Source organism: Corvus hawaiiensis, chromosome 30 (assembly GCF_020740725.1).
Source record: "Corvus hawaiiensis isolate bCorHaw1 chromosome 30, bCorHaw1.pri.cur, whole genome shotgun sequence".
In the NCBI taxonomy this organism is placed as follows: domain Eukaryota; kingdom Metazoa; phylum Chordata; class Aves; order Passeriformes; family Corvidae; genus Corvus; species Corvus hawaiiensis.
Window position 1 is genome coordinate 3,399,230 of NC_063242.1, and position 13,430 is coordinate 3,412,659.

The window sequence follows — 13,430 nt, forward strand, 5'->3', positions numbered from 1 at the left end:
CGCGGGCGGCGGGCGGGTGTCGCGGCGTGGGCAGGTCCGTGAGAAGTTCGCCGAGTCCGCCCGGGGCGGAGGCGCGCCCGTGTCCCTGAGAGGGCAGCCGCCGCCCGCTCGGCATGGCCGGCCGCCTCGGCCGCTGGATGTGCTGGGGCAAGCGGGGTCGGGGCTGCCGGGGCGGGGGCACGCTGCTCGCCCTGGGGCTTCTGGCCGCCCTCGGCTTCCTCGTGTGGCGGCACGGCCCGCCGCCCCGCCACGCCGCCCGCCGCGCCCCGCCGCAGCCGCCGTCCCCCGACAGCGAGCTGCTGCGGCGGCCGGTGTACGCGAAGCCGGCGCTGGACCCGGGGGCGCTGGGGGAGCTGGGCCGGGCGGTGCGGCTGGAGCTGAGCCCGGCCGAGAAGCGCCGCCAGGAGGAGAGCATCCGCCGGCACCAGATCAACATCTACCTGAGCGACCGCATCTCGCTGCACCGCCGCCTGCCCGAGCGCTGGAACCCGCTGTGAGTACCGCCGAGGGCAGGTGGGGCCGGGACAGAGGAGCCTGCCGCTGCTGTGGCTCACAGAGCCGCTCCGCCAAACTGGAGTGTCTGCTGGCAGCGATCAGCGCGGGCTAGTCGTGGCTCTCTCGAGTACCTTTCACTCAGGAGCGTGGAGGCTTTTGGAAACTTTCCCATCCCAAATGCTCTTGGATTACAGCGTTCGCTCTCACAGTTAAGTCTATTGGTGACTTTGCCTGGCTGCCGCACCTACTCAAGGCAGCACAAAGTCGCGTGTTGGTGGTGCATGTGCAGGTTGTTTTCCCCCGTAGCCCTGGTAGTGTGGTTTCAGTCCTTAAGCAACGGCGCGCTGCCGTGTTTCTCCTGCTCCTGTCCCCTCCTGCTGCTGCCGCTGTCCCCGGGGTAAGTCACCGTGGGCAGCGGCATACTTTTTCAGTCACTCCCAGCTTTACAAATGTTACGCTTCCCAGACTTCAGCTGTGCATTGTATTCAATTATCTTAAGGCACACAGTTTAAAGGAGATTGTTTTATAAGCAGTTTTACCAGGAGCGAGCTAGAAATGGTGCTCGCAGACGTATGTAATGGTATTCTGAAGTGCGACTGTGCTTGATCCGGGATGCATAGTTGCTGAGACAAGTTACATTTACAAATTACATTTACAGTTTGACGCTAGTGACAGATGATGACATAGGCAGTTGTGAACGAAGGATTAGATAGTGTTTGATGAAGTGGCTCTAGCTTACAGGCAGTGGTTCAGTGCAGCTGTGAAGCCAGCGTGGCGCAACAGGTCTGACTGTTCTGCCCTTACACAAACACTCAGTGTGGCACCGTCTTGGGCTCTCCTGTGAGTGAGCTGCCGGCTGGTGAGAGGAACGGGCTAGCCAGTTACGCGTATGTACTAGCCACACCACAGGGGGTGGGATAGAGCCATGACTGCTACTGATTCCTCACAGCCCTCACTTCTATTACACCTGAGCTTGCCTTCAGCTGGTTTGTTTTGTTGCAACAGGTTTGTACAATATGGTAGCAAAGAGCTGTGGAAAATCAGGGATCTGGCTCTCCCATGCATTCACTTCACGCTGGTGCGTCCTGCCCAGTATTTCACCAACTCAAGTTGTAAATGCTGAATCTAAAACATGACTCTTACAATGCCTTTCTAAAAGTTGCAGTGCAAATGCAAGGCCTTTTCATCATAAGTTTAAGCCTGACACTAGGTTTGTTTTTCTTAGTTATTACTCTGCTCTTATAAGCAGTCTGTAGACCTTAGGTCAAAAAGGACCATTTTAGTTTCATTTCCATGGGAAGAATTAAATCATTTAAGTGAGTTATTTTGGACTTCTGCCATTTCTCTATGACAGGATGTTAGAAGAAATGGAAGGTCACAGTTGTTGAACGGGGGACATTATAGATGCATGTGGGTGACTATTCTAGAAATGAAAATAATTTGAATAGGTGGATAGATTTTGCTACAACAACATACTCTTTTTGATTTGAATATATGGATGCTGAAATGACAAAATATATCCAAACCAAAAGGATCACAAAGCATCAGTGACATAATCTCAGAGATAATTGCCTTCTGAAGCTGGAGCTGTATTGTACTGTTGTATCTGCTGGCAGGTGCTGCATGCCTTTGTGCACAGTTAAATCTAAATTATAGCAAAAATGTCACAGAGCATCTCTCCCACTCACACAGCAAATGTAAAAAAAACCTTTCCCAAGGGCAATTTTGGAATGAAATATTAACTCCTTCTTTCAAGAAGGAAGACCATGTAAGAGATTAAAGTTAAAAAAAAAAAATTAAAAAGGTATCACCAAACCCACAGCAATAGAAAATTCATTGCACTTCATTCCAAGATTAGAGGCTATACAGTTTGAAATCTCAAGTCTAGGGAAAATCTTACTTTTTTTTATTATTTTTTATTTTAAGATGGGCAATGCTTGACTATTAATGAACATTTTGGTGATGGGTGAGGCTGCAATGATAGGAGATAAGTAGTAATGGTAGATGGCAACTAGGCTTCAGCTGTCCACCAAAATGATGCAAAGGCTAAAAGTTAGGTGTGATCAGTGAAACAAGTTCTGTACCCGAGGACCAGAAAGTGACAAACGCACCATTTTTTTAGTGGACTCCCAGAGGAGAACCAGAGAAGTGTGTGCTGGTGAGCCTTGGATCTTTTCCAGGCGTGTTATTTACAAACTGTGGTAAGGGAAAGAATTAGTAACAGATGGGTAGGTGTGATCTATTGAGAAAGTCAACAAGGCTTTTGTCAAGGATGACGTGTCTCACAAACCTGTTTGAGTTCTTTGAAGGTCATAATTATATGGATAAAGAAGTGTGTTGTTACTTGATGAGTTCCTTAAACAACTGTGAAATAAGGTGGAAATTCCTTGCATTTATAAATAACTGAGTAGAAGCTGTAAAGCGTTTGTTTTGGGCATTTTTTTTTTTTTTGTTTCAGTTTTGTTTGTTTTGGTTTTTGTTTGTTTTAAGGAGTGGAGAATCACTGATAAAGTCCCACAGAAATCTGTGTTGGACTCAATTCTGTTCAACTTACAGCATGGCCTTCGTAAAGAAGTGACTAATTTACAGGTCTTCAACCTGAAAGACAGGTGGGCTGCTGGAAGTGTACCTCCTGCAGGGCTGCTGCAATACATGGCTGATGCATACAAGTGGATAAAACAAATTCTGCCATCTCCCTGTTCCAAAAATCCATTTACTGTAAAGCATAAGGAAGTCCATCCACTAGAAAATTTAAATCAAATATTCAGGAGATATTGACAGGTGCTATGTTTGGAGACTCTATTCTGGGCTGTGGGCTTTTGGTCTGTTTCAGCATATTCTTGTGTGTGTGGAGGCAAGGCTGGAAATTTTAGACACCAATAAAATAGGAGAATAAAAGAAAGGGAAATAGAGACAACATTACCACCACCTGGATGCCCCACTGTTCCTTTTAACATTAATGTCCTCCCTCACTGATCAATGAACCCACTCTCTGTGTGTGAATTGGTGAAAACATTTGAATCCAGTGAAAACTGGAGTTTTGCTAATAAGATACAGAGTATCTGAACCAGTAAGCTGTTAAATGTGATACACAGAATGATTGCACAAGGTGTTGCTGTATCAGAAACTGATGCCAAAAGTCTTTTCCTACTGTTGCATGTTGTACATCGTGGACCTGCCATGGGAACAGAAGCGTGGCAGGTATTTGCTAATATCTGTGTCTGGTAATACTGTGCAGGAAGAGAAGAATAGTTTGGCTGAGATTACTCTCTCAAATAATGTATTGATTGACGACATTTGACTGTGAATCCAGGAAGCTTCAAATTTAGGTCTTTCCCCACAACAGTGAAAATATTCAGAAAGTCTTTATTCCTTCTTATTCCCACCACCATAACATGCTTTTTGTGATGACTGCTCCTGTTTCTATTGACACACAGACCCAAAGAAGTCAACAACTACTATTGTTTCCTTAAACAGTTTCTGCTTCCTTTAACTGAGCTTGTCATCAGCAACTTATAATGTTTCATCACCTAGTAATTCTTTAGTTTTATTGAAAGTATACATATAAGCAAATAAACAATATGTATAAGCAATCTATAAAAATGTCCATTTGGAAGAATCTTATGGATAAGGATGTAAGTGACTAAATGATGATACAGTTTGTAGAAGGCTAGAAGTGAATTAAGCCATAGGGTCAGAGAAAGATGGAGGTTGGAAGGAAACTTTGCGGTGTCTAGTCCAACCTCCAAGTCTCCAAGGATGGAGATTCAACAGCCTTTGAAGACCTCTTTCAAGGCTACATCACTTCCACAATGATTTAATTTTCTTTTTCTTCCCCAATCCTAATGCTGTCTGGATGGCCCAGCTTGTCTTCCCAACATCTACCCTTCATTTCTTGAGTTTGAACTCACAGCGGGAGCAACAAGTACAGGAGGTTTAAAACCAGCAAGTGTCCTCTGTCAGACCTTGACTTAGTGAGGGCCCTGTTGGGGCTGATGCCCTGTAAGTGCAGTGTGATGAGCTCTGGGCCATGGGGTTTGGCTTCTGCTGCTCTGCCTTCCTCCCCCTGCAACAACACAACTGCATTGTGTCCCACAGGGCTTCTCGTTGTGTGCTTGTTTTACAGGACTGTAGGGCTAGGCAGACAACTGATCATTCTCTTAGCCTTTTACAGCTTATTACAATGTGTAAGAAATATATTTCCAGTTTTTCTAACTGGGTTCTTTTAGATTAAGGGCTATTTTCAAGCACTGCTCCTGATTTTAGACATTCTACCTTCTTTTTTTTTTTTTTTTTTCTTTCTGTCTTACTCACAGTAGGGATGCATTGCCTGTTTTGGGGGTGGTTTCTATAAATCACACAAGGTGCCTTTTGGCTGACTCTTGGTATGGAAGGAACAAGTCAGGAATAGGCACTTTTGTGCCGACTCAGCACTTCATGTTCTCTCTTTCATGGTAGAAGCCTGATTCAACCCTTGGGGCTCATTTTACTTGTGATCACAAAGAAATGGATTTTTAATTCTTTCCTGTCTTTCCTAAGTAGCCGCAAAAGCTTCCAAAATATTGAATGTGGTCTGCATAATATTTTTCAGCTTAAAAGGTTTTTCAGCTTTAGAGGTTTATTCTTTAATTCTAGGTAATTTTCTATGTTTTGGGAGAGAGATTCTTTATATAAATATTTTGTATATGCATGATTTTATGTATATGTTTAAGTATGTGTGTATATCTTTAAGTGTCTTTGTATAGATAGCTAGATATACACAACTGCTTAAATTCCTCTGTCACCATCATTTATGCCTATAATATTATTTATTTTGGTGGACTATTATGCTTGACTTTAGCAAAACAATCTTGTGCTAAGATTTTTCTGCCTTTCAAAACTGTTTTTCCTGTTTGTTCCCATATTTGAATTTGCTTCTTTCAGAGTCTCACTTTCTTCTATGGTTTGTTTTGTCTTCTGGGCTGTAAATACTAAATTATACCAGGATGTCCATTTGATAGTATCTGCTAGCAAGTTCCCAGAATAAGCCTTGATACTAGGTTTTGGTTCCTTTTCTACTCCAAAAATCCAGCTACTCCTGCCAGGAGTTTTAACCTGACCCTGTTCTGGGAAAAGGTGCAGCAGCTGAGGGTTTCCTCCTCTGCCCTCAGTGACTGTCTGACTTCACCCAGGAGCTTCTCTTTCATCTCTTACCTAAAGGTGAAGCAGCAGTGTTGGTTTTTTTTGTTTGTTTTTTTTTTTGTTTGTTTGTTTGTTTTTGCAGCACGTATAGGAAATAGAACTCTTTGAAGAGGTGAGCTGCAGCAGCTCAACTTTTCTGGCACATCCCTTCCCTGTAAACATGCACCTGATGGTGCACCTTATGCCCAGAGCTGGCTTTAGCAGGGGTGTTCTCATGCTTTGCATCTGATCAGGAGAAACAGCACACTTCTTATCAGCAAAGGCTTTACATTAAACACTTAAAGGTGTATTTGGTCTAGCAGTTTTGTAACACTGTGATCACATGTTTGGTGTTGGGATGTTTTGGTTTGATTTCTGAGCTTTTCTGAAATAGATAATTGGTTACTAGTAACTATATTAATCATAATAGCTTTTAGTCATTACTTTAGTGCTAGTTGGTAGGATTTCTTGAATCTATAAACAGGCTTTAGACCTTCAAAGCAGTGTTTCTCTAGGACATTTCATTCTTTCCTCATACGGTAAGTGGAGAAAAAATAATTCTTCACTATAGTTGGTTTTTTGTTTGTTTTTAATAAGAAGGCTTGCATTTTATAGCAGTACAAAATGAAGCAATGCTTCCACTATTGCTTGGATATTTAGCATATATTGCTATTTTTGTTTCCTGTCTTCTGTAAAAATGTGTCGCTTTTCTTTGCCATTATGTTTTTAGCAATCCCCAGCAAATATTTCCCAGAAGAGCTCACATGGTTACTTTTTAACCATTTTTCTTTCCAGCTTCTGGTAGACTTCCTCAACTTCCTTTGACATCTAGATTAGTGCTTGGTTTTAGCTGATTTAATTTTAAAATTGACAAAGTTCCCGGATCTGTGATTGATAGTAAGCAAAAATTGATTTTTTTCTTTATTCAGAAACTGCTTTAACTGTAAACAATTGTCTGTAAGAATCAGGTACATCCACACCTTACTTATAGTGATGGATACAATAGCTTCTTTCCATTACTGCTTTGCAAAACATTTTTTCTTGTCCTGAATCAAATTACTCACACTAAAGTAAGTTTTTAAATGTAAGTGTAGGAAATAGTATGTCTCTGTGCAAAGGTTAAGTGTATCTCACTATGTTGGAAGAAGATTGAAAACATTTCAGGAAAATGTAAGCACTGTTTCAACTCAGCAAAATAAAATAAAAATCAAGTGGGTTTTCCCTTTGTCACATGTAGAATTTCCTTCTCATCTGCACATCCAGAATCTAGGTCGGGTAGGAACTTCCGTAGCCTTTCTCTAACAATTTGGAATTAGGAGGCTCTATGGATTTCCTAAATTTGTGGGTTTGAGGATTTTAGTCAAATTCTCATACTTGGTCTTTCTAGACATTTTTTTCTTAATGTATTTTTAATCTGTCTTAAACAGATCTGCTTTCTGGGCCTGCCTCCCCCCCGCCACCCAACTTCTTAACAAATATTTTCTTCTGTTCCAGACTTACTGTCTTTCTTCCTTGCTTCTCACAAATGCAGCCCTTTATTATCTGAAATCTTAAGACAGCTTTTGGCCCTCTGTCTTGTCAAGACCTTCTTGTCATTGGGAGAATCGTTCTATAGAACATTAAATAAACTGTTTCAAAACCTAGCCAGCCTCTGTTACCAGAGACTTGATCATATCACAGTGTTGTAGACTGTACAGGGTTGCTGTCTCTAATATGGTTTGTTTCAGCAGATATAATTTAGGGAGCTTTTAGCCAGCCTACTGGGCTGGGGCAGGTGGTGGGGAAGTGTAGGCCAGCATGCTGAATACACCTGCTAAACTCTTCCAGCCTTGCCCTGAATATTTGGGCCATTCTGGCAGTTATCAGCAACTTGCTGCTATCTGCTTTGCTAATCACACCAAGACACACCTTCTGTAAACATCAATGCCTTTTCCTGCAATAGCTGAACATACGTGGCCTGTGTAGGTGTGTAAAACCAGGTGGAGCCTCTCCATGCTCAGATAAAATTATTTTTTTATTAAAAAATAAAAAGGAGAAAATCTCTGAACTGACAGTTGGTTCAAGGTAGTCTTATGTGAGAAAATAAATTTGTCATGAAAAGCTGGGTAGTGTTTGGAGGAGATAGGAATAATGTAGTTTATCATATCCTTTAATTCCACTAGAAATGTTGCACTTCTGTATCCCAGGCTTTGGGTGGTGTTGCTTTTGGCTCACATGCTGGATTTTATCCAAAAGTTGCTCTCCCACAGAGGGGTGAGGAGTGGCTGTTCAACTTTATATTCAGCCTGGAGTAAGGGACGTGGACTTGGTAGCTGTGTGGGGTGGCTTAGAAGCTAGTGCTGCCAGCTGTGTCATGCTGCAGGGCTTGGGATGCTTGTGGAGAGATGTGCAGAGCCCCAAGCTGCTGCTTGGGCAAAAGTAGAAAATGGGGTAGAAGATCCCAATACATCTGTGTCCTCTGCTGTGGCTTTGGGAAGGTGGGAGAAGGAGGTGTTTTCTCTTGGGTGAAGATACCTGGCAGATTCCAAAGCCCACATTGCTGCCTCTGCAGTTTATGGAGTGGGAATGAAGATGGTGAACCTAGATTGAGATGCCCATGGATGCTGCCATTCATCCCCATCAACCTTATTGACTGACAGCTACAAAATGTCACTTTTGAGCACACCTCTTACTGAAGGAGCAGTTTAGGTTGGTGTTTTAACTGTTCAAGTTAGGAAAAGGAAGGGAGGTTGTGTGGTGAGTCAGCATGTATATGGCCCATCGTAACAAGCCCAGCCAACATGATTCCTAGCCCACCATGTGAAAGCCAGCCTGAAGTAGAACCCTGGCAGTGTTTTCTAGATGACACTGTGATGGGGCGTATATGTCACATAAGTCAAATTGGATCAGCTCCAGCAGTGACACGTACTGTTTTGCACTTCTTGAGAGAAGCTACGCAATTCCAAACTTGCCTCAGGCATTCACATTGAAACTTCAAAACTAAAACTTACATAGTATGCCTTCAGAAAGCGTTAAATAATTTATGTGCAGTTTGCGTTCTTAACAAATCTTTGAAAACTCTCAGAAGACTTCTATTATTTTCTTAAAATATGAGTAACTGTGCATATAGAAGATCAAGTTTGGAGATTAAAAGCCTGTTTTCCCTTTCTGTATCGTTGTCACAGTTGTGGTGAAAGTCTTAAGTAAGAGCATGTCAGCAACCATTCCTAATTAACTCATGGCAGTGTGCCCAGTGTGCACACATTCATGCTCTCTCTCCCTGTGTATAGATACACATCTCTTAGAGAAACAGCTCCTTACAAAGAAATAAATTGAGTGATTACATTAATTGACACAAATGTTCTTGAAAACAACCCATTTAATTTTGTTTAGGCATTTCCTGAGTGATGTCTCCTTAGTTTCTAATGAATAACCTATTGTAAAACTTGATAACAGAAGACTGTGTAGTGTAGTAGATTCCAAGGTTAATTTATTAAACTTGTCAGCTCTATACTCTCGGTTAGACTGGGACTTAAAGAAAGGTAAAACCAAAAACCCACAGGAATTTGGATGTATGATGATACACTTTTACATGTTTGGCTTCAGTTTGCATTTTGTGGACTTAGATGTTTGAGTAGCTGCTGTAGTGAAACATCGAGGAAGGGTGGGTATATAGTGACCGTGGTTTTGTGTTCGGATGCATACTGGCATTATTTTCTGTTTCTTCCCATCTAGAGATTTAAAGTTATGGATGAACACATTTCGAATTCTAGAATACAGATGTTGTCTTAGTGTAAATTGATAAGAAATGCCAGAAAACAAAGGTTTTGTTTGTTCTATGCCTGTCTTATGCCACAGTGATCAAGCGGGAGGGTCCCTGGAACACCCATCCAGTGTGGCAGAAAGTGGATGAAGGAATTGAAGGATGATGCAGAAGCAGGCTGCTGCTGGAACATTGTTGTGTCCCAGCCTTCTCCTTGGAAGGTGGTTGGGGCAGTCCTGGCCATGTTTTCTCTGGGTGTCACTCCACTGTGCAAAAGGCTTCTGCTTCTGCATTTTCTAGTGAATCTGCAGAGAGCAGGAGTGACCGGAGGACAGAGACTGAGCAGGTGTCACTCCTTTGCATTGCCATACCTATTGTGGTTAATATTCATTATATACCAGTGTCTGTCATTGAAATCTGACTCCTATTTAAAACTTTATGCATTTATGTTATTGACTCTGAAAAAGCTTCTTGGATATGCTGGCAACAGGTTTTTCCTCAGTGATTGATCCTGGTATGTGATAACTGTTTCCAAAATCAGGTTGACTAAAGATATGGGTACTTCTCTGAAGAAAATGAACCCACTCAAGATTCACACATATTTAATTTAAGTAATTGTTTATTTTAAAATAGATATAATTATTACAAAATAGTAAAGTTCCTGTGATTGAATAAGATCATGAGAGTAGTGAAAGAATACATTGGACTTGTGTCTACATTTACTCCCCATGCTTGGAAACGTCATGCTTACAGGCAACTAATTTCCTCATGTCTCTGTTATGTTCTTACCAACCATTTGGTAGTGATGATGGCTAGGTTCAAAGTGATGTATCACAGCCAGTGGTAGGGACTATAGGTAGTTTCCTATAGTCATTTAACTTTACTCATAGAAAAGTTAAGCAACTGTTCCATAGTCAAACCTCTATAGACAAGATGGAGGTGGGGACCCACTGAAGTCTCTTGGGCTGTGCTGGATTAATGTCTTAAGGAGGGTAAGGTGAGTTGCCTTCTGGATCTGTCTTTATGGACCTGCAGAGTCCAGATGATCAGCTCAAAGGTTACACATAGCTTTTAGGATGAATAATGTGGGATGCAATTAATTGTGTCTGAATGTGATCCTCTCTATTGGAAAGGACGGCGTTATGGGTTTGAGTGTGACACTGGAGAGCGCCCTAGTCAGAAGCCAAAAGCAGGTTGAAGTATAGTATGCATAAATATACATTCCCAGGATCTGCAAAAACTTATTTTGGGACTGCTGTCACCAGTTGCTGTCATTTTAATGACATACCATAATTGATATGCATTTGTTTTTCTGAATAATCCAAAGTAGGAGTGAAATGATTCACTTGGAAAGTAGGAGCTGGGATACTTGGCTGACACATGGAGAATAAAAGTGCATCTTGGAGTTTGCAAATGTGAATACAGAAGATGGTCTGCTAAGGCACTTCTGTGGTAAACAAGAGCTGAGAAATGGAAAAGATGAGTTATGACTGCTAGGCTTTAAATCAGGTTTTGTACTCGTAGTGGGTTTTTTGAAGCTTTTATGTCTTGCAAAGGGGAAATGTTTAGTGTCCATATGTGTGCCACTTAATTGTTATTCAGCAACACTTCCAAGCATTTCCATTTCAGGGATTCATTAGTTTTTTAAAGATTTTCTTATGCTATAATTTTTCCAGGGTTTAAATGCTTTGGGTTTGTAATCTCTGGAATGGGATTAATTTTTGAAGTTCAGTAAAACTCTTTCATTGCAGAAAGATAAGGAAAAGTGTGCTTCACTTTAGCAATACTCTTTGAGACAGCTAACAGTTGAGACCTTCTAGCAATTTAGCAAGAAATATGTGTCTTGGAAATAATTTCTGAGATAAACATGCAAATCTGCACAGAAGTTGAGTAACAGGTTTTTTTCCTGCTTTTTTTTTGTTTGTTTTTTTTTTTTTTTTAAAAAGGTTATTGGGGCACCACTCAGGTCAGGGTGTCTGCCTTCCACCATGGAGCTGGTAAATTAAACCCATTTTTTAGTGCTGGCCATTTTCTTGACTTTGGAAACCTAAGAAACGTGTGCTCTTGTATGTCCTGTAGTAGGCTGACCTTTTCCTGCAGCATGGGGTGTGCTCAAGGAAGGAGGCAGCAATGCACAGTGAATCACAAACAGTGTGGGGATTGCCTTGCTCTGTGCCAAATTATGTTTCCTATCTTCAGCATGTAATTTTCAGGCAAAACTGTTGAAGTCTTTAATCGATAATTAGACTTAGAAGCTTCTTTAGCCCTTTTGGGTTTCCTTTTTTTCAATAATGGAATACAGCATTATTATTCCATGACTCTTCCTGACATATATTTCAATGAATGCTTTCCTGGTGTTTTTTTTTTTTTTTTTTAATTTATTTATATTTTCCTTCAGTTTTCTAAGATGGGTATATAGAGATCCTATTTCCATCAAGAAATGAACTCAAAATTACCTGGTAAAAGTGGCTGATATATGTGGAGATTTTTTTCCTGGCAGGACTGAGCAGAAATGTCTTTCAGTAGGCTAAAGTAAATATATATTTCTAAAATTGGATTCATTCAGTAGGTTTTTCTGCATTAAAATAAAAAAGTTAATTAAAATGTCACTCATCACTCCTTTTCATTTTTTGTGTGTCAATACGTGAATGTCTGGCTGAATAAATCAATTCTGTCACCAGGTGTTGGTGTGAGACAGTTCCCTCTGTAAAGGCCCCTCAGGACAAGTTACAGCCTGGAGGGACGGGCATTTTTGTCCTTTACTAGATAAGTGTGTGTGTATGTGTACCTACCTATGTATATATGTATGCATGGGTGTTGTTGCATGGCGTTCCTTTCATGTTTGAGAAGCAGCCTTCTGGGTGCCTCCTTTGCTCAAGTGTCATTTGTCCTTGTTGCTTCCTCACTTTCACATATTGATTACAGAAGTACTCCACAGACTTTTTGTTTTCCTCATAAGAATTTTAATGTTAGGTATAATCAGATTCAGATTTTTTTTTTTCTTTCTGTACAACAGATCTTAATAGATACTGCCTAACCTTTAAAGAAACCTGTAAGTCTTTTTTAATTGCAGACACAGCAGATTTAAATAGTTTGTAAAAATATTCTCAATGTGCTATGGGTAAGCAGTTTGATTTCAATGTAATTTTCTTAATCTTTTGGGGAATTTTTGTGCCCCTAAATTGACCTAAGGGATTTTGCTGTCACATTTTCTACTGATCAGTTTTGATTTCCCTTTTCAGCTCCCCACAGAATGTTTTGGATGACTCGCTGCTGTTCTGTGTTGGTAGGAGGGATGTCCTACCTGCTTTGATATCTGTTGTGACTTAGCAGAAGTTGAAGTCTGCTGTATAGCCTTCTGTACAGAAGTTGAAGTCTGTCCTTCTGCCCCTTACAAGCCTCGGTGACCCCAGGCAATAAAAACTGCTAATATGGAATGCTTTAAGCAAAGAGAGAAATTGTAATAAATGCCACTATTATTTTAAAAGTCTTCTAGACCAGGGGATTCTTTTAAGAATTTATACATTTGGCTCAGCTGTAAGTTTCTTGGCATCCTTATGTTCATTTAGGGAAGTTCATATATGTATTTATAGGAAATACATTCTGCAGCTTAATCCAAAGGTTTGCAAACTTTCTGGCTCTCCGTAGAGCCAAAATCATGCATTTCTATATCTGATTTAGGTTTTTGTGGATCTTAATATTAGATTTTGCCAGTTGTGTGGTCCCTCCAAATTCTGCTTCAGTGTACATACATTTCAGTTTTGTTCCTGGTTGTTTGGTTTGGTTTTTTTCTCTTTATATGTTGCTGTTCCTTCAGAGTTATATTTTTACTGTCTAGCACTTGTTCTGTTTTCTAAAGCACAAGTTATCGGTAGTTTATGCTACTGTTTTTACTGCACTTAGGTTTTACATTGCCTTTATTTGTTTTCTTTAATCCGAAGCACGTTTTGGCCATTGCTTGTTCTTCTGTTTGTAATTGTACAAAGACAGCTACTGCAGCTACACCAGCCCAGAATACATCATATTATTTTTC

General features: G+C 41.0%; 1 protein-coding gene across 2 annotated transcripts in view; it reads left to right on the plus strand.

Moving 5' to 3' along the window:
• GALNT12 (polypeptide N-acetylgalactosaminyltransferase 12) overlaps positions 1-13,430 on the plus strand; it is a 47,628-nt gene continuing 34,198 nt past the window's right edge. The window contains exon 1 of one of the 2 annotated variants that reach the window (XM_048289222.1): positions 1-493. In XM_048289222.1, coding sequence (XP_048145179.1) covers positions 114-493 — 380 coding nt within the window. In that variant the 5' untranslated portion in view covers positions 1-113. The remainder of the gene's footprint in view (positions 494-13,430) is intronic. The other variant, XM_048289223.1, reaches the window with a different exon arrangement.